General features: G+C 39.8%; 1 protein-coding gene across 3 annotated transcripts in view; it reads left to right on the top strand.

Annotated features, from left to right (window-relative positions):
- The window catches only part of LOC149186591 (uncharacterized), an 82,627-nt gene extending 64,223 nt beyond the window's left edge, over positions 1–18,404 (top strand). For all 3 annotated transcript variants that reach the window (XM_089411059.1, XM_089411060.1, XM_089411061.1), the window contains 7 exons: positions 16,465–16,498; positions 16,587–16,633; positions 16,825–16,965; positions 17,083–17,153; positions 17,260–17,344; positions 17,473–17,599; positions 17,746–18,404. In XM_089411059.1, the coding sequence (XP_089267185.1) occupies positions 16,465–16,498; positions 16,587–16,633; positions 16,825–16,965; positions 17,083–17,153; positions 17,260–17,344; positions 17,473–17,587 (493 nt within the window). In that variant the 3' untranslated portion in view covers positions 17,588–17,599; positions 17,746–18,404. The remainder of the gene's footprint in view (positions 1–16,464; positions 16,499–16,586; positions 16,634–16,824; positions 16,966–17,082; positions 17,154–17,259; positions 17,345–17,472; positions 17,600–17,745) is intronic.
- The last annotated feature ends 2,651 nt before the right edge of the window (positions 18,405–21,055 follow it).

Raw genomic sequence — 21,055 nt, forward strand, 5'->3', positions numbered from 1 at the left:
TTTCGACACCCATAACGCTTCCTTCACTTCCAACTTGCCTCCTAACTCAAGTTGAAAATCATTGTTCCAACCCCCTTCACTACATGTTTAGTATCAACATCAATCTCCACATGCAACTTTGTGTCCAACTCTATCAGGTTGTCAAATAGGTCTCGTGCTTTTGGCTTATGACGTGTGGCTCCACTATGAAGTAGCCACACATCAATTGGTAAGGTGCTCAAGCAAAGGTAGGGAATAAGTGAGAATTCGGTTTCAAACTTCCTAGCAAACTCTTTCGCTTGAACTTCTGTTGACAAAATTGTAGTTGATTGTGTACCCTTTTCCACCCTTCTTCTTTGGAGACAGTGAAGCATAGTGTCCCATCTTATGACATTCAAAACACTTGACGTTATTCATGTCCTTCTTCTTTGATTGTGAGGTTGACTCTTCACTCTTGCTACTCGAGCCTTTTCCTTTGCTCCTTGTTGCCTAATTGGAAAGAGCAAGGTTCTCATCATCCCTAGTCTTACACTATTCGCCAAAAAATGGTTTCTCCAAGATTTTTTCCTTCTTAGTGAAGTCATCTCGTAGTCTGCTCCAATCAGGTAATTTATCTTGTGCTAGAACACTTGCCATAAAGGTAGCCCATTGTTTTGTGAACCCAATGAAGGCTATCCTTACAAGTTCCTCATCTAATATGTCTACCCCAACAACTTCAAGCTCATCTTGAATTTCCCGAATCCTAGTGATATATGATGCCACTGTGTCTGATTTAGTCATCTTGGTGTTTCTTAACTTTCAACACAATTTTTCCAGTTCTGGTTATCACTTTGATATAGGCTCATTAGAGTGGTCCAAATCTCATGGACACTCTTCTTTCCTAATATGTGAGTGATCACATGATCCTTCACTGCATCCATGATGGTACATTTGGCTTTCACATCCTTCAAATTATGGGTGGCCAGTGCTATAGCATCTGTAGCAGGTGTAACTTGAGTTTATGCAAACTCCCATAGGTTGTTCTCCATGAGAACGAGTGCTATTCTCTCCTTCCATGGATTGAAGTTATAGGTTCCCTCCAACCTGTCATCAAACCTTAGACCGATTGCTACCTTATTTCCAGATCAGAAAATTAATTGAAAGGTTTGTTGGCACACTGTGATTGGGATGACCTCACTTTGAGGGTTGAAATTTACCAATCACGGTGGATGCAATCTTGTGACTTGCAAGCTCACACTTCTCCTTGCGTTGTTTGCACAATCTACAGGTCCCTACTAGTCACTGTTGGTTGGTTGTTGATCGCTTTTCTTTTGCCCATGACACTACCTGTGACTTCACTAGCGATGTCTTGGTTGCTCAAATCTTTGTCAATCCTATCTTCCACCTTAAACCAAACCATAGAAATCCTATATTCCACCTTAAACCGTAATTGTACGATCTTGTGATTGGTGGTAATTGAAGTAGAAGCCTTAGGGGGCTCTTGACATGGTTTGATTGGGCCATTTGATCCTTGCTAGGGAAAAGCCCCCTTGGGCCATTTGATCCTTGCTAGGGAAAAGCCCCCTTGAGCCAGAAGCAAGAGGAGGGTTGGTGAGGTGATAATTTTCGTTGTCTAAGGACATTGGGTCTCACACTTGAGCTTTTGGACTTTATCTTGAGAAGTGCATGATTTTGTTGTAACAATGTCAATACACCAGAGGTTGTTGATTTGTTGGGGTGTATCTTTTGGGTCACATAATCTTATTGTTATGTGAGTTCTCGTGACCAACCCAAGCTCAATCTCTATCTAGGCTATTTGTGGCTTGAGTATGATCCGGATTTAAACAGGAACGCAACAAATTACAGAGATAACCATATACACAAAGATGCAGCGGAAATAATACTTCATTTCATTAATGGAAAATACTGAAATATGCTTACAAACAGAAATGGAAATAAACTAGCTAGGGCGATGGTAGCTTATCTCTGAGAAGAGATGTGATGGCTACATGCCTCTGAACTGTGTTACAATGAGGCTCGAAGGCCTATTTATTGTTGATAAACAATGGAAAAAACCCTTATCATTCCAAAACCTAACCCTAGGAGATGAAACGCCAAACTGTGGGCCCCGTTTGGGGGTAAGTTGGTACATCAACTTCCCGGGGTCGTAACTTTGGCATATGATCTTCGTTTGACGCGTACAATAGCTCATTAGAAAGATCTATCCGAGCACTATCATTGTTGGAACGAATAGGAATATTCACAGATGTAAATCTAAATAACTGAGCAGCTCGAAACTGGAAAACAGGCATTTTATAGAGTTTATCAATATCAATCTCTGGCAATGTCCAGTTAGGCTGTGGTTCAAATTCTTGTACTAATACTTTTTCATCATAGAGAACATCTTCATTTCTGGTTTTATTTAAAAACTTATTCATAAAAGACCATCGATTCTTATGAGCTATCTTTCTGTCTTCGGGCTTCTGAAGAGAAAACTCATTCATATAACCAGCCATTGAAAGAAAGTATGAGTAAGCACCTGAACAGAGGAGAATCAAAGCTTTTGTGCACCAGGAAAGCAAACACGGTAGTCCTTCACCTTCACAGCTCTCTACCAGCGCCTTATCGCAAACTTAGACTCGTGGACAATAGCTCGGACAAATACTACTCAATGGAAGAACCAGACAATTTAAAACAGCTCTTGGACAAAGAACCAGATGGCTCTGATACCATAAAACATAGAAAGAACCAGGTATACAGCAAAGATGCGCCAAGATATATATTTGCTTCTCAGATAATTACAGACTCCAGATATGAGACCAGATACGAGACTAGCGCTCCGTGATGCAAGCAGATCGAGAAAACTTCTCGCAGATGCAGAGCAGGGAGATCTCGTCTCGTCTAAACTTAAAGAACTAGAACTTCACAATACAGACTATAGAGTTAACCTCCGTGATGCAAGCAGATCGAGAAAACTTCTCGCAGATGCAGAGCAGGGAGACTTCACTCAGACTACCACACTACTCAGACTCTCTCAAAACTCTCAAGACTCTAATGCCCCTAATGAGCTTACAATGCTAGTATTTATAATATCCTAGCAGGTCATCCGGTGAAAGGTTTTACCGGGAACTTGAAACTTCAAAAGATTCATTAGATCATCATGCAAGATGTCTATCACGAATCACTAAAGAACTTTGTACAAAAGTAATGAATAGTCCTAAAGATTCGGGCAAGTGGGGACAACCACTTGTTATCTCATCCCTTGGAGGCTAAGCCATATGGGGACCGAATCATGACATCTCTGAAGTGAAAAGATGGCCGGAATCTAGGACGTCGGCTCTTATACAAAAGTAATTACACAGTGGAGATTTTATTCGGAGTAAATCCCACGCAAACCAAAGAACAACAAGATAAAGTAATTACACAGTGGAGATTTTATTCGGACTAAATCCCACGGAAACCGAAGAGCAGTATATGTACAAATAAAGCAGGATATGAAAGGATTTCATTTGATTGATCCCTTCAATCAGTCACTGTTAGCCCTGTCTTCATAATCATGTGCATGAGTATCTGGAACAGCTGGATTATTATGGCCAAGCCTGTTTTGGTCTTGTTCTATTAATTCTTCAATTAGCTCTTCATTGTTTGGAGCCAGCACTTCATATGGGACAGATTCATCTAGCCAATATGGTGCTACATCTCTGGTACAACAAAAGAATGGAAATGTGAACATGAATGTTGGCCTGTCATGTGGGTCCACTGATATCAATCCTCTGAATCTGACAGAAAGCTTAAAGGATTCATCTTCTTCATTAGGAATGACAATTGTGTGTTTGTGGATGAATTCAAATTCTAAGACGAAATCATTTTGGACAGCTACATGCATTTCCCAATGAAAGATTCTGACAAACTCAGCAAAAGTCCTATCGAAAATGCTTTTAGCTCTAGGCAAATATCTAAACATGAATAGCTTAAACCATGGACTCCACCAATTGTTTGAGGGATCTATAGCGGCAGCATAAAATATGACCTTAACCGAACCATGTATCCTAGCTCTTTGGTGAATGGAAAAGTAGTCTGCCCATGTCCAGTCAGTATTTTGAATACACCCAAAATAAACAGGATCTGGTTCCCTAGACAATGCATAATAAACACGCCATGGCCTAATCCTATATGGTAACTCTTTTGTATATGACCATCTAGACTCCTCGGAATCAAACCATTTTTGCAGAATGATTTGTCTTAAGCATAATGGCAAGACTTGGACCTGTTTTGATAGACATTCTTGACAAAACTCATAATGACAGTTACTACAGACTGTAACATACTTAACTCTTTTAGACTCGACATGACTGGACTGACTTGTAGAAGCTTCGTGCTGATTAAGTGGTCTGAACATCTTGATCTCCTTGGTTTCTTGAGCACCTTCTCTGGTAAGCATGTCAGCAAGATAATTTTCTGCACCAGATTTGTAAACAATATCAAAATCAAAACCTTCTAGCCATAGTGCCCATCTTAGTACTCTGGTACTGCCTTCTTCTAACAACCTTTTGTTTGCCAACATTTGTTTCATATGCTTTAGATCTGTTCTGACAATAAATTTAACACTTTTCAAGAACAAGCGAAATCTTTTTATTCCTCTCTTTACTGCAAGTATTTCTTTATGAGAAGAAGGATACTTTTTCTCTGTGTCATTAAAAGATCCTGAGGAATAGGCACAAACCAATTCTTTTCTTCCATGCTTTTGTAGCAAAACTGCAGCCCAAGTGTGATAAGAAGCATCTGTTTCAAGTATAAAAGGAAGATTAGTATCAGGAAGCTTGAGTTTTGGCAAATCATTAAGCTTACTCTTAATACTAATTACTGCTGTTGTCATTTCATCTGTCCATCTGACACCTTTCTTCTTTAGTCTGTCCTGCAGTATATTTGTATCCTCTGATTGGTTAGCATAAAATTTTCTTATATAATTCAGGCATCCAAGAAATCTCTGCAGGGTCTTTACATTGGCAATTATATCAGGAAACTTTAATAGATGGATTAGCACATGTGGCTGAAGTTCTACATGTCCTTTTTCTATGTGTAAACCCAAGTAATCAATCTTGACTTTTCCAATCTGAAACTTCTCTTCTGAATCTGAAAGTACTAATCCATGCTTATATACAAGTTGGTAGAATTGTTCTAAATGGATCTTGTGCATATTTACATCTCTGCTAAATACAAGCAAATCATCAATATATACAATAATGTACTCTACCCCACCAAAAATGTCTTCCATCCTTTTTTGGAATTCAGATGGAGCATTTTTCAAACCAAAGGGCATCACAGTCCATTGATATTGGCCATGAGGAACAGTGAAGGCTGTTTTATACCTATCATCAGGAATAATACCAATCTGCCAGAATCCACTTTTAAGATCAAACTTGCTGAACACATTAGCATTAGCAATTTTGGCAAGTAATAATTCTTTGTTAGGCAGAGGATATCGAATAGGAAGAAGAGCATCATTCAAAGCCTTATAATTAATCACAAGCCTTTTCTTGCCTCTTTTCTGCTCACTATGCTTATTGACATAAAAAGCCGGGCAGGCCCAAGGGCTCTTGCAGGATTCAATAAGCTTTTGTTCTATCAATTGTTCAATTTCTGCTTTGCATAATTCTTGCTCTTTTGGACTCATATGATTTGCACTGGCTTTTTGTGGCTTAGGAATATATCCTTCTCGGTAAGGTAGTGCAACAAAATACTTTTCTCTTGCCCAAAAAGCATCTGGCCTACTTGAAGTACAATCTGCACGAAGTTTATCAGAAATTTGTTGCAAAGTTTTGGGACCATGTAACTCTGCATTTTTTACGATCTTATTAATCTTGGTGAGATCTTGCAGACTATACTGGAGAGGATCCTGTTCTTCAGGTTGCACATTAATTTTATAGTCACTAGAAGCAGGGACTGTGATAGGACCAGCAGTGGTGGAGAATGTAACATAATCTTGTCCGAAAGTGACTGGCAAATATTTCTTCAGAAAATCTTGTCCTAACAGAACATCAGCACCAGTATCAAAACTATACAAAGTGACAAAAACCTGGACATCGTTCAAGAAAATAGGAAATTCAGGAGCTATGTGACTTATTTCCATTAAATCACCAGTGATAGCCCTGAATTGGAGTTTAGTAGGCTGCCAATAATAATGAGGAATAGCTTTATATTTGCAGCAACTACTCATAGCACCAGAATCTATTTGAGCATCCAAGGTATACTGTTTAATGCTGGGGACTTTAATTCTTATTGGAATAACTACTCTATCTCCGATGCCCATAACATTAAAAAGCTCAACATTTTTCTTTGGGGATATTTCTTCCATGACTGGCACATTTTTCATCAGTAGGCTGGTTAATTTGGAATTACAATCATCATAATCAGAAATAAGCATTTGAAGTTTGGAAGACAACTGTAACATTTCTGACCTTGTATGGTGAATTGAAGATTCCAAATCTGTGATCTTCTTTTTAAGAGCATCAATTTGATTCATACCTGGAGATACTGAAATCTGCAAAGGTCTGAACATTGAATCGAACTCTTTTTCGATGAAGTCGTCATCATCTATTTCTTCCTCTGAAAATTTTTCTTTCCTTTTGGATGGCAGTTGTTTCTCAAGATTTTCAAGTTTTTCAGTCAATCTTCTTCTTGCTGTAAACTGAACTGGATCTAACTGTGCTAGATCAGCTTTGACTGCTGCAATCTTTGCTTGTATCTCTCCTGAGGAATTCAAACTAAACATTTTAATATCAGGAATGAAGGTTTCATCAGAATCAGATGATTCTGAATCAATTGTTAATTTCCTGATTTCAGGAATTTCACTATCCGAAGATTCTGAAGAAGAACTTGAAACTTCAAAATATTCTCCATCAGAGTGGGATATGAGATCCCAATCTTGTGGATCATGTATTGTAGAAAAGATATTCATTATCTTCATCTGCTTTTTATCCTTTCTTTCTCTGCAAGTGTTAGCATAATGACCTTCTTTACCACAAATAAAACACACACCTTTTTTAGAAGGTTTTGATCTTTTCCTAAATACTACCCTTCGTCCTTTAAATGATTTTTTGGAAGGAAAGTATTTTTTCTTTTTAGGAAAGTATTTATCAGCCTTGCAAGAGCAAGAGTTATCAAACTTTGACTTTTTAGAAACCTTTCTTTCACTTTTCTTGTGACAACCAAAATTATAGGTTTCTTTGAAATTATTGCAAAGCTTTGTGCTAAAGTGCATCTGTTTTGAAAAATTCTTCTTGGCTTTGCTCTCTGCACATTCTTTCTGCAATATTGTGACAATCAATTGGTGAATAGCTGCAAATGATTGTCCTTCCAAATTTACTTTATGATCTGCTATGTACTGGTTAATTAGATCAGGAATTTTTCCAGGCATAGACTGGATATAATATCTCAGATAGGCAACATTATGTGGATCACTAGCCTGATACAGAAGCTTTTGCATAACACAAAAATACTCTTGCAAGTAATCAATGTCGCATAACTTCTGGGAGAGAAATAACTGTGAATGATGGGCTGAATCTTCAGGGACTAATCCAACAAATTCATGTTTTAAAGCTTCAAACAGTGCTCTTAATGGATCAGTACTATGTTCAACTATTTGATCTTTCTCTTCCTCTGCAAGCCTTTCCCACCATTGCTTTAGTATGCCAGTAAAAGACCATACAATCTGAGTAACTACATCAGACCATGACACTTTGGCTTCGGCTTTCCTCTGTAATGCCCAAGCATGGACATTATGCAAAACAGCAATTACTTCATTATAATCAAGGCAATCAATATTTACTAACAATGAATTTCCATATCCTCTGGAAGAAGGATTGTCTAGCCTTATAGGTACAGATTGCAGATTTTCAGTATATCTGCTGAACGGGCTGGATGCTGATGCTTCATGTGCATTGGTATCACTGGCACCTCTTTTCCCTTTGTTGGAATGGAAAAATGAATCACTTCTGTCTCTTTTAGAATTTGATTCACCATGTGTTTGCTCACCAGTTATTCCTGACATGGCCATTATTGAAGGAGCAGATGGTTGGCCATTTTGTTTTATCAAAGAACTAAGGCTAACATAGTTCTTTGGTAGTCTTAGACTTTCAACAGAAGGAATATCAGCTAGTCTATTTTTCATCAACTCTGTCTTTTCTCTAGCTAGATTGATTCCTTTCTTGATTTTCTCAAGTCTGGCTTTATCTATATTCTCTATCCCTTTAAAAAGAATTTGCTTTGATTCATCAGATTTGGAGGAGAATTTCAGCTTTGAACTTAAGACATCTACTTCTCTATAATGAGGTGGAGAAGCAGGAGTGGGGAGTGCATTTGTAAGATGTTCTAAAGACTTGGAGATAATACCCATGTTTGACTGAATATTATTCAACTTTTGTGTGTTTTCATCTTGGATCCCCAATGTCTCAACATAACCAGTATGCATCTTTTTGATGTGCTCTTTGATTTCTAAAACATCTCGGGCTATATCATCAATATTCTGAAGCATACAAACTATTTGGTAGTTTGTATAATTATGCAGCTTTTCATTTTCATTCTGATCGGGATCAGAAGTTGCTTTCATAGATAACCATTGGAAATCTGCTTTCTTCGTTCCATTGCTAAATGTCCTTCTAGAATTTCCAGATTCTAAATATCTTTCTGGTATTTTTGCAGTAACTTCTGACTGAGCTCTAGGAAGTGAGAAACTTTTGATATCAGGTATAAAGACTTCAGAGCTAGGAGTTTCATCAGTCTGGAATGTAGAAGATGAAGATGGAACACAGAACTGACAATCATCAGGTAGCTGAGAGGTGGATTTTCTATGATCCTCTCTTGGAGCAGAATGTCTTGATGATAAATTTCTAGGAACAGGGGGTATCTGTGGATTCCTACCACCCAAGATTGTAGATCTAGGGAAGGATGACATAGATCTAGTAAGTGAAGGAGTAGTAAATTTAAGACCAGTGGATCCGTCAGGATGATGGATGAGAGACAATTTCGGAGGAACTTTAGAGGTTTGCAGTTGAGGATATTTCTGTGAAAGTGGAACATAAGTACTATTCCATTCATCTGGAAGAGTACATTCTGCAAAACCAATCTGTAGGGGAGCAGTGTTACCAGGGCCAACAATAACACCTTCTTTTAAAGCTCTACCAGTTAATTTTGGATTCAGAGGAGGCATGGAAGTGGAGACAAATCTCAGGCATGTAGAAGCATGGAGTTGAGCGATCTGTGACTGTGGGGCAACATTAAAACCATAAAACTGAATATAAGCATTCAAGAATTCATTGATATAAGGGTCTGTCAATGAAACTTGATACTTAGGGATAACTGATGACCAAACAGGGCCATTATTGAGGGGACTTTGGAATCCTCCCAATAAAGCGTCATCGAAGTTATTCATTCTTGTATCAATGCTACAATTAAGGAAACTGAAAATGTTGAGAAAGACAATGGTGGGGGTCCAGGTGGACTTGGCAGGTGGCCACCAATATCCACCTAGATCATTCCTCCCCCCTTAGGAAGCAATGGTCCCCATTGCGTTGAGCTCCTCCATGAGATGAGGAAACTTCTGCTGAACTTGTTCCCTGGTGAGCCACTTGCCGTGCTGAAGGAATTGGCCCGCTTTGACAACTCGATACAGTTGGATATTCTGTTGGCGAGTGTTCTTGATCTGTGTGTCCATGATCCGATCAGTTGCAGCTTGTTCCATGCAATCTGGATTTAATTCTGTGGGTTTGAGCTGTTCTGCAATGTCGGATGTGTCTAGCAATGGTGGAAAGTATGGCCGAAGGCGGTCCACATTGAATACTGGGTGCAGGCCAAGGAATGGGGGAATGCTGAGCTCAAATGCATTGTCTCCCATAGCCTTAGTAATGGTGTAAGGACCATATCGGAGTGGTCTCAATTTCCGATAGGCTCCAGTGAGGCGTTCCTTTTGCAAATGCAACCAGACTTTGTCGCCCACCTGAAACTTGTGTGGCACCCGATGTTGATCATGTCGCTGCTTGTACTTGGCATTTGATTTCTCAAGAATGTCATGGACCTGCTGGCGAATATGTTGGATGCGCTCAATGAAGCTGGTGGCCTTATCTGTTTCGGACTGGACATGAGCTGAATTCATGTGAGTAGCTGCAAGTGGCATGGCCACATCAATGGGGCATAGTGGCTGGAATCCCAAACCCACCTGAAAAGGGCTATGGCCAGTGGAGCTGTGAAGAGCTCGGTTGTAGCTGTGCTGAACGTAGGGGAGGCTCTCGTCCCATGTGCGTGGATGCTTTGAGTTATACATGCGCAGAATGTGCACAATCATCCTATTGACAACCTCTGTCTGGCCATCAGTTTGAGGATGGAAGGCTGTGGACTTCGTGAGTTTGGTGTCCAGCATTGACCAGAGACTGGACCAAAAGGTGCTGAGAAACCGACTGTCCCGATCTGAGATGATAGACTGTGGGATCCCAAAGTGCACCCACACTCGTTCAAAGAAGAGTTTAGCAGTGGCTTCTGCTGTGATATTCTTCTTGCAGGCCATCATAATGGCCATCTTTGAGAACCTGTCGACGACCACAAAAACACAGTCATTTCCATGCTTAGTGGAAGGAAGGCCTGACATGTAATCCATGGAGATGGATTCCCAAGGTCGACTAGGGGTAGACAACGGGGTATAGAGGCCTTGCTTCTTAATGGTCGGTTTGGCAATGGCACAGGCAGTACATGATCGGATGTACTTCCCAACATCCCGTCGAAGATTCGGCCAATAGAAATAGTTTTGCAGTACTGCCACTGTTTTCTCGACCCCGAAATGCCCAGCAGCCCGACTGTAGTGTGCTTCCCAAATCATCTTGGCACGCTCGCTTGAAGGAACACAAAGGTGACCGAGGTGGCATAACAGGGCATCCTGGAGGTGAAAATCTGCAACCTGCCGACCCTCCAAGAGTGTCTGGTATGTGTGGCCGAATTCTGGGTCGCTTTTGTAGAGAAGTGGCCAATCAGAAGTCTCGTGCCCGCAAGAGTTGAGCACGGTGGTTAGCGCCATGATCGGTGGTCGACTGAGGCAATCTGCAACATTATTGGTGCTGCCCTTTTTATACTTGATATTCAAGTGAAACTGTTGCAGGTATGTAGACCACTTCTGATGGCGATCATTCTGCAATTTCCCTTGGGTCTGTATGAACTGCAGAGGTCGGTGGTCTGTGTGGATGACTGTTTCCTTCCCCAAAATGTAATGCTTCCATTGTCGGCAGGCCTGTACAATGGAATACATCTCTTTATCATAAGTGGGGTACTTCCGGACTGTGTCTGAAAGTGTTTCACTGTGATATGCCACTGGATGTCCATGTTGAGTAAGGACTGCCCCAATAGCATAGTCAGAGGCATCTGTCTCGACCTCAAATGGTTGTTGTAAATTTGGTAACGTGAGCACTGGTGCCGTGCAGAGGCGATCCTTCAACTCCCTGAATGCCTTCTGTTGAGATTCAGACCAAAAGAATTTTGCTTTCGCCCCGCCCTTGGTGACTTGACTCAAGGGCCAAGAAATATGAGAAAATCCCAACACAAACCTGCGGTAGAAGTTGGCAAGACCTAGAAAGCTGCGGAGCTCTGTTAAAGTGGTTGGAGAGGGCCAATCCCGAATGACTTGGACCTTGGCTGGATCAACATGCACCCCCTGTTCATCAATGATGTATCCCAGATACTGAACCTCGGTCATGCCAAAAGTGCATTTCTCCAAATTGGCACATAGCTTGTGTTGCCGCAGTGTTTGGAGAACTTGTCGGATGTGGTGGAGGTGCTCTTCCCAACTCTGGCTGAAGATCAGAATGTCATCCAAGTATACTACTACAAAGGAGTTGGTGAATGGCTGCAAGATGTCATCCATTAGCCTCATAAAGGTTGCAGGAGCATTCGTCAATCCGAAAGGCATGACCAACCATTCGAAGAGGCCCTCCTTGGATTTGAAGGCAGTCTTCCACACATCTGAGGGTTCAATTGGTACCTGGTGATATCCTGACTTCAGATCGATCTTGCTGAAATATTTTGCCCCCTTTAGTTGGTCTAGGAGGTCATCAATCCGCGGGATCGGGTACCTATTACGGACAGTGATCTTGTTCAGCGCCCGATAGTCAATACAGAGTCTCCACGTACCATCCTTCTTCTGTACCAACACTATCGGGCTCCCACAGGGCGAAGAACTCGGACGGATGTGACCTTTCTGCAGGAGCTCCTGAATCTACCTCTTGATTTCATTGTTCTCCAGAACGGAGCGCCGATAAATTGGTCCATTGGGTAGCGGCGCACCTGGGGTCAGATCGATGGAGTGCTTGACTTGACAGTGCAGAGGAACCCCTGCCGGGGAGGTGAAGATGTCTTCGTACTCCTCCACAATCTTGTCCATCTGTAGCTGCCGTGCAGAGGGACCCCGTTTGGAGGCCGCGGCCACTGTCTTCTTCTTCCCTTGAGGGCGTATCATCAGGAAAACAAATTTCCTGGTTTTGGAAATGATCTTACTGCATTGTTTTGCAGTAATCAAAGAGATGGCGGCAGGTGGTGCTACCTCTGGTATCCTGAACAACTTATTTCCCAATGTAATAATAACAGCACGGGGCCTTGATTCGTACACAGCATGTCGCTTCCACAAGTATGGTTGTCTTAGTAATACATCACAAACTTCAAGGGGAGCAATGTCACACAATACCTCATCCGTGAAGGGCTTGATGTTGTATGGAAGGCGACACTGCTGGCTCACGCGAAGATCTCGCCCTTGGTGAAGCCACCCAATGGTGTATGGTTGTGGATGTGCTGTGGTCGGTAAGCCCAACCGCTTCACGACCTCTGCCGAAATGAGGTTCTTTTGACTCCCGCTATCAACAATGAACTGTATCGGGGAGCCCTTTACCCACATCTGGGAGTGGAAGAGACGCTCCTCCTCCTCTGGATCTTCGGGTTCATTTTTCTGGATCTTTGCGGTAGCAACAGTGGCGCTGGGATCCGCATCAATGATCTGCTTCCCTTTTTCATACCCCTTATCGGGTTCTGACTCAGAGTCGGAACATGCATCTGATTCTGAAACCTTTAGCTCAGCCACCAGTGACTGCTTGGCCCGACACTCACTTGTGTTGTGAGTGGAGCTCTTATGGAACTCGCACCATTTTCCAGTGTCCTTTCTCGGCTTCGCGGCGTTGCTCTTTGCTTGCAGCTTCGGCTGGTTGTCTTGGGTTGTCCCGCCTTGGCTTTGTCCTTTGTTCTGTGGTTTAGGGGCACCTTTCCCCTGCTTTGGATTCGCAGATCCAAAGTCTCGCTTCTTTTGTTTAAACTTCTGCTCGACCTTGACGGCATATCGGTATGCTGCGCCGAGCGAGGGGATGTTTAGGAACTGTATTTCTTCCTGGATGTACTTGTGTAGGCAGCCACGGTATTTGAGTATCAAATGTTGCTCCGAATCCTTGATACCCAACTTTGTGCGAAGGGTATGGAAAAGATTGGTGAACTCCGGCACGTCTTGGTCCCTTCCCTGCCGCAGCGTGGTCCACTTTATGTATTCATCCTCATAGCTTCCGACAGGGTAGTACTGCTCCTTGATGGCATCCCGGAACGAATCCCAGGTGGGTGCGGCTGAAAATAGTGAGCCAGTACTTTCATCCTTCTGCTCGCAGTAGGTTTCCCACCAGTCCTTGACGTGGGGGGCTGCTTTGAGAAGAGCAAAAACAATCTTTTCCCGACTCGAAAATTCATGAACAGAAAAGTAACCCTCTAGCAGATTTAACCATTTATCTACGGCATCAGCGTCTATCTGACCCTCGAATATGGGGATTTCAAAATTAACTTGTACCTTAAAGGGTGTGGCGTTTCCAGAGGAGCTGCTGGAAGCCGATGCGCCGCTTCTGGGTAGCTGCTGAAGGATCTGCGCAAAGCTGTCCATCATCGCATTCCGTTGTCGCTCGAGCGCTTCTTCGAGCAAGATTTTGATGGGATCTCCTGCCCCCTCGTCTTTCTTCTCGTCCGCCATGGGAGGCCGTCAGGATTTGCGAGGCTGGTCTTGCAAAGGTTCAACCAGTTCAAGCCCTAACTCCTTATATCCCGACCTTGTTGGGGACATGCAAAGAAAAACAGAGAAAAAGCAGACTACTCTGATACCACTGATCCGGATTTAAACAGGAACGCAACAAATTACAGAGATAACCATATACACAAAGATGCAGCGGAAATAATACTTCATTTCATTAATGGAAAATATTGAAATATGCTTACAAACAGAAATGGAAATAAACTAGCTAGGGCGATGGTAGCTTATCTCTGAGAAGAGATGTGATGGCTACATGCCTCTGAACTGTGTTACAATGAGGCTCGAAGGCCTATTTATTGTTGAGAAACAATGGAAAAAACCCTTATCATTCCAAAACCTAACCCTAGGAGATGAAACGCCAAACTGTGGGCCCCGTTTGGGGGTAAGTTGGTACATCAACTTCCCGAGGTCGTAACTTTGGCATATGATCTCCGTTTGACGTGTACAATAGCTCATTAGAAAGATCTATCCGAGCACTATCATTGTTGGAACGGGCAACACCAGTCCATTCCATGGACTCGTGTTGCCCCCGGATTCCCCAAAAAAACGTCGTTTAGGGCCTCAAAACGGCTCCGGAAGTTCAGGACCCGAAAAATTGCTAAAAATAGTAAGTTGTGCTACAATTAAGGAAACTGAAAATGCTGAGAAAGACAATGGTGGGGGTCCAGGTGGACTTGGCAGGTGGCCACCAATATCCACCTGGATCAGAGTAGTATGCTGATCTTGAATTTGGGGATCTTGATTAGCTTGGGCATGGAGTGGGTTTGGGTTGGCCATAAGTGAGTAGTCACGAGTCTTCTCATCCTAGCTTTCACTCAATTTTGAGAATTCCCACATGATCGGGCTTAAACTGAATGCCCTCCCTTCAATGTTCCATCAAATTTCTGGGACGAGGAGGCGAGGGAACGGGGATACGCAGGAGCGGCCTATGCAAAATCTCCCCACCAATTTTTAGGAAATGTGGGGGGGACGTTGGGGTCTTTAAAACTTATAAATATAAAATATAAATCGATGAATCATATAACTGAAACAAATTTAAAATAAAAAGCATGATCATTGATATCATTATCATATAAATTATAATCATACATCATACATGTAAGTTTGTAACTGTACAGTGTAACTACTAGTCTACTAACTTACTAACAATGCACAATGAAAATAAATTATAAAATTATAAATGTTTGAACTTTTAAACTTTAAACCATATTGATGTTCCACTTCCAACTATGAACATTGAATACTGAATATTGAAATAAAATTATAAACGTCAAGTCTGATACATCAAGAGTCAATTTTTATTTTTTTTTTAATTTTTATTTTTTTATTTATTTTTTATTTTTTATTTATTTATTTTTTAAAATTTTATAGAGTCAAAATAACATAAGAACATATCAAAAGATAAATGAGCATAATTGCTCAAGGTAATCCGTTCAACAAAGGAGCAGACAGAAGGCTGCTTGGCAATGGCGGCAGCGTTCCGTTCAACGAAGGAGCAAACAGAAGGCTGCTTGGTGATGGCGGCAGTGTTCAGTTCAATGAAGGAGCAAACAGAAAATGAAATGTGAAATGAACATAACGTAAACCCTTCCTGGTTGGTCAACAACTATTAAAAATTATGATTTTTTATTTCATAAAAAAATTTGCAAATTTTTTCTTGGGAAACAACCCCTCAAGACCCCTTAAGACCCCTTTTGCCTAGGAAACGACACCAATTGGAGGAAACAACCCCAAAAATGGAGGAAACAACCCCTTTCAAGTTTTCTTGCATACCCTGCTTTTTGGGAGCGTGGGGAAACAACCACCTCTCGTCCCCAAGTCCCCGGAGCGCAAGAGAGCTGGGAAACTCGACCCCCAGGTGGGGGGACGTGACCCCGTGGAACACTGCTTTTCTTTATTGTTACCAATTTTTTTTGATGAAATAAACTTTGGCTATATATGTGTTTTTTAAAACTTTGTTTGGAGAAGCTCGTTCTTCAGGTGATGGCGGACATTTTGAGGTGCTAAGGCTTTGAAATACCTCCAAAGATATTATTGAACATCTGTATGCAAACATGTGGAAGGCATGGTTTTCCTGACATATCCAGCCTAGGCCTTCAAATTGGAAGGTTGGCTGAGTTAGACTTTGGACAAGAAAATATGTTTAGAGCATATATGGTTAGATTTAAGTTTTAATTCCCACTGTAGAAGTGGTCATAGTGTCAAATTCATCAGGTGGGCCTCTTTTTCATATGAATACCACATACTGTATTGTATGAGCAGGGTGATGTTTTGTAACAGAACTGTTTGTTATATGTGCTGCTTTGCCCCATTTGTGGCTAGAAGAAATTTTGTTCACACATTGTTCATATTAAATTATGTTTCTGCAAAAGACTGTTGTAGAAATTCTATCTCATGTCATTTTATGGGTGAATTTGCAGACGCCGTGGGGCATATTGTCAATACCATATTTCTGTAAGTATGGATCTAGTTTTATTATCAATGCGAGTTAAAAGATGTGTGGATGGTTCTCAAAACTTTGGTCTGGTATTTCTTAATGCAGGCAACACGTCAAAAATATACTACCAAACGTGCAGAACTGAGTGGTGGGTAAGTATATGGACAGATAGCTCCTTTTACTTAATATTTTTCTTTTATTCTGATGTTGTTCATTGTCTGAATTTCTCATTCTGTTATATAGGTTCTGTTAAAGCTTAAATAACATAAAACACATTGTTCAATGCTTATCAGGATTGTCTTGTTGTTGCTGTTTTAATTGTGTTGTAAATTGTGATCTACAGAAATCTAGCAACAGCATTTCGTAATCCTACTAAATCACAAGGGGTTTATATGGTGAAACCTCTGGTAGAAAATGCTAATAACGACAAGCTTCGCAGACCTACGAGAATAATGTCTGCAGGTGATTTGAGAAAGGCTCTCAGGTAATTAAGTCCTTCTGCATCGCTAAATAGTCTGTTAAAGCTTTTCTTTTATTTCTTGATATAAAGCATTCATGTAATTCTGGAGTCTTATGTTTGAAATGCCTTTTTGGTGAGCAGTAATGCAGACAAGGTGACAACTAAGCACCAATCACAGGGAATTAGATTCCTTGCAAAAGTTGCAAATGCAGGTATTTTTTTATATTTTTCTTCTATGTAAATTTCATAAAAATCCAGGCATGTTTATTAATAAAGATGGCTAAAGCAGAGCTATATCGTTCTGTTATTTGAATGCAGAGAATATTGATCCGAAGTCTAGTGATGGAAAAGCTGATATCCAAACAAAGAAAGTGAAACAGTATGAGGAGTATCTCAAGAAAAGGTTGATATTCACATCCTGATTGTTTTTGACTTTTGTCATACGCATACATGGTAACATGGTACTACAATGTCATTGTTGCAAATGCTGTTCATAACTCAGTGATAAGACTCTCTTGCTCTATATTCCAGGGCTTTCTCTACTACCAAGGTGAAAGAAGTTCCAGGAAAGCAAGAACCTGAAGCTAAAAGGAAGAAGAACATACAAAACCCTGATGATCTGATTGAGTTAGATATTGATGATTGAGAAGATGCAATGGTATGTTGGATAAAGAATGATTAGAAACCTTTTCAGTAGAAAATTGTTTCCTGCTTGTCTTAAATATGTTAGCTGATGTTCTATACTAGCCTATAGACCTAGAGATGTTTGTGGATGCTTAGCTTTTATGTTTATGTATTTTTCAGGTACAAGTTCTCTTGTTCTAGCCAGGACAAGTCTGAGCAGTTTGCTTATGCCATGGGAAAAAAAATCTCGTCCCAAGAATATCTTGCATGGCTAGGCTTACACCATAGATCACCCAAACTGCCAAAACTTTTGTTTAAGGTGGTTAATGAACTTTGGTCTTAGGCCTCATGTCTGTAATGTGGCTATAAGGATTTTCAGTTTTAGCCCTCAAATGAAAGACACTGAAAGATGTTTTACATGGATGTGAACATTTTTTTGTTTTCCTTATTAGAATTACAGTGTACACATGATCAAGGGCAAGGGTCTAGACACCTGAAATTTTCTGGGAGGTCCAATCACAACTGCAGTTATTCCATAGTTGTGATGTGTTTCTAAGTACTGTGTATATTTCTCAGTACGTAGTGGTGATCTTCAGTAGAGAACTTGGCTATTGTTGTTCAAATGGAGATCTAATGATTCAACTGTAAATATCTTCCTGAAAATTTTGGTGCTGCTAAGTGATAGATAAATATTAATTTCACAGTAGCATGGCCTCATGATATATGACATTAACTTGTCATATGGATATTATAGTGAAATGTTTTTGCATTAGTTGTATCAGGAGTTATCTGTATGACTAATCTGCAATTAAGGATGTTCTAGTGAGATGTTTTTTGCAGTAATTGTATCAAGAGTCGCAATTATGAGCAATGGACTACCATTAAATATTATTAACAAAACTCATCTTTGATCATGTGTAGAGCTAGATATCCTCATCTTATGACTGTTCATTTTGATCTTATGATCCTCTTGCATATAGGTTTGATGTTGGAAGATGCGTTAGTTGGTCCTGAAATGTACTAGAAATTTGTCTTCCGCTGTCATACCAAATTGATCTGTTGATACAATAATGATTTGGAGTTCTGATATCGAATTGATTTGAATGGAATTAGAATCTCTTGTTTGTCCTCTGATACCTGATGATGTATCTCAGTATGAGAAGTGTAGACTCTAATATCAAGCAACTTGCTTCATTTAACTTCTATCACAAGGTTAGTTAATAATGGATAGTCTTGAAGACTATTTGTTCTTGAAGGAGTCAGGGTGTAACTAGGTGCATCTTAGACAAGGACTCATATTATACAATTGGGTTCAAGAGAAACATATAGAAAAAACATATAAATATTGCAAATAATACCAGCGTAGATCCATCTTAACTCTGGATCTACCAAGTGCTGAGTGGGAACAAATCACTTATCACTCTAAAAAGATTTGTTTGTCAGGAGATTTCATCCCTCTCGACACTTGGTAGATCTAGAGTTAAGATGGATCTAGATTGGTTCAACTTCCCGCTTTAAATAGACTATATTTCATATGAATACCATGGGTCATTTTTATTTTTATTTTTATACAGTTATTTTTATTTTATTTTGACCGAGTTAAAATGTTTACATTACATTACATTTCGTTACAACGTCTCCACTATATTGGGTTGGAAAGTGCCTCAGCTCAATTAATAGAATTGAGCATATGATGTATGGAGTCAATTTTCTTCATCTAGATGTTTTTCTAAGAATTATTTAGTTTGACAAAATAAAAATTACCTATAACTATTTAACTAGACAGAACCATAGATTGACCATTCACTCCACAATTGGAAATTATTAACCTCCTAAGAGTTACATTCTTAGCCTGATATATGCTATCTTGACAAATCCAATGGTATTAGATCTCAAGGATCTTACAAGATATACCAACGCCATTCATGGTCCTTAGGGTTATTTGAGTGCGTTCTACCTTTGCAATTGGGTCTTCTTGTTATTGGTCAATTTTAGCTTGCTGTTTTTGATTTGATTGCTAATTTTGCTGTTTTTGATTTGATTGCTAATTTAGAAATAAAGTTTCCTGGTGAAAATTGTAAAGGACTCTCTAGTTCAAGTTGGTGTGAAAATGCTCATTTTCAATATTTGATGAAATCTTTGTTTCTATTGCTTCTTCATAGGTTTCATCTGAAAATCTCCCAAAGGTATTTGCCAAGAAACACATGAAACCTTCCTCCCATGTTTTCACATATGGTTGTCATTTAATAATCTTGCAAATGATCTAGGAATTGTTTTGTTTGTTTTATTTATTTATTCTGTATTTTTAAAAAACATGGCTTTGGATTTTGCAAGAGAGAAATTAGTTTTGTTGGCAATTTCTCAAGCAATTTTCAATATTTCTTTTCCACTAGTCTTCTATGTCCTCTGACAACACCTATGCATTGTTTTCAATAAATCATATTAGTTTTGAATCAATACAATTAACCATTGGACCAATGTTGTATTCTAGGGAAATATAAATTTAGTCTAATTATCTATTAACACTTGTACAATAATTATATTGTTATGTATTCAAATAAAAAATATAGCACAAAAACATTAGAAAAGATAGATCAACGACTAGATAATAATACACTTTGAGGGTTAATCTCCCTTTACATCACACAAATGAATAATTCTTGGATGATTCAAATGACAATATCTCCTTGGTATATATAGGAGTCTAGGCATCAAAATATAACAAGGGCTTGCATAACAAGAATAATGAGCACAAAAATAACAATAGCGGGCTTATATGGGGCACACCAATAACAATATGAGGGCTGCACTAGTATTATAGAGAGCTAACATGTTCTTCAAAAAAGTGTTGTCCTCAACGCTTGAGTAGTTCCAGATGCTTTTGAATAAAATACTCATCCTCCCATGTGGAGTCTTTAATATGTAAGTTCTTCCACTTATTGACAAACTTTGAAATTGATCTATTTCATAGTTGTTAGATTCTTGTTTTTGTGATTGCTTCAGCCTCCAATATGATTTTTCCTTCCTTGTTAAGTTTTGACAATATAGTTTGAACTGGGAGCTTATCACATATAACCTTCTTTAAGCATGAAACATGGAAAATTAGGTGTACTTGTGAAGATGCACACAACTCTAATTTGTATGCTATAGTACCAATCTTTTGAAACACCTTGTAAGGACCATAATACTTGGGTGATAATTTATTATCCTTAGCTTGATTGAGAGACATTTGTTTGTATGGTTGTAGCTGCAAAAATATCCAATCGCCCACATCAAAACTTCTTTCACTGTGATGTTGATCTACCTGTTGTTTCATTTGATTCTGCGCAAGAATCAAATTATCCTTTAAGAGTTGGAAAACTTGTCGATGATGCTCGATGTGATCTTCCACACCTTGAACTTTAGAATTGTCTCTTAAAGACAATGTGATGGATGGTGGATGATATCCATAAAGCACCATAAATGGGTTCTTTTTTTCCTGCGATATGGA

This window comes from Pinus tabuliformis, chromosome 3_1 (assembly GCF_031772625.1).
Source record: "Pinus tabuliformis cultivar Carrire ecotype Pingquan chromosome 3_1, CPIR1, whole genome shotgun sequence".
Classification (NCBI taxonomy): Eukaryota; Viridiplantae; Streptophyta; class Pinopsida; order Pinales; family Pinaceae; genus Pinus; species Pinus tabuliformis.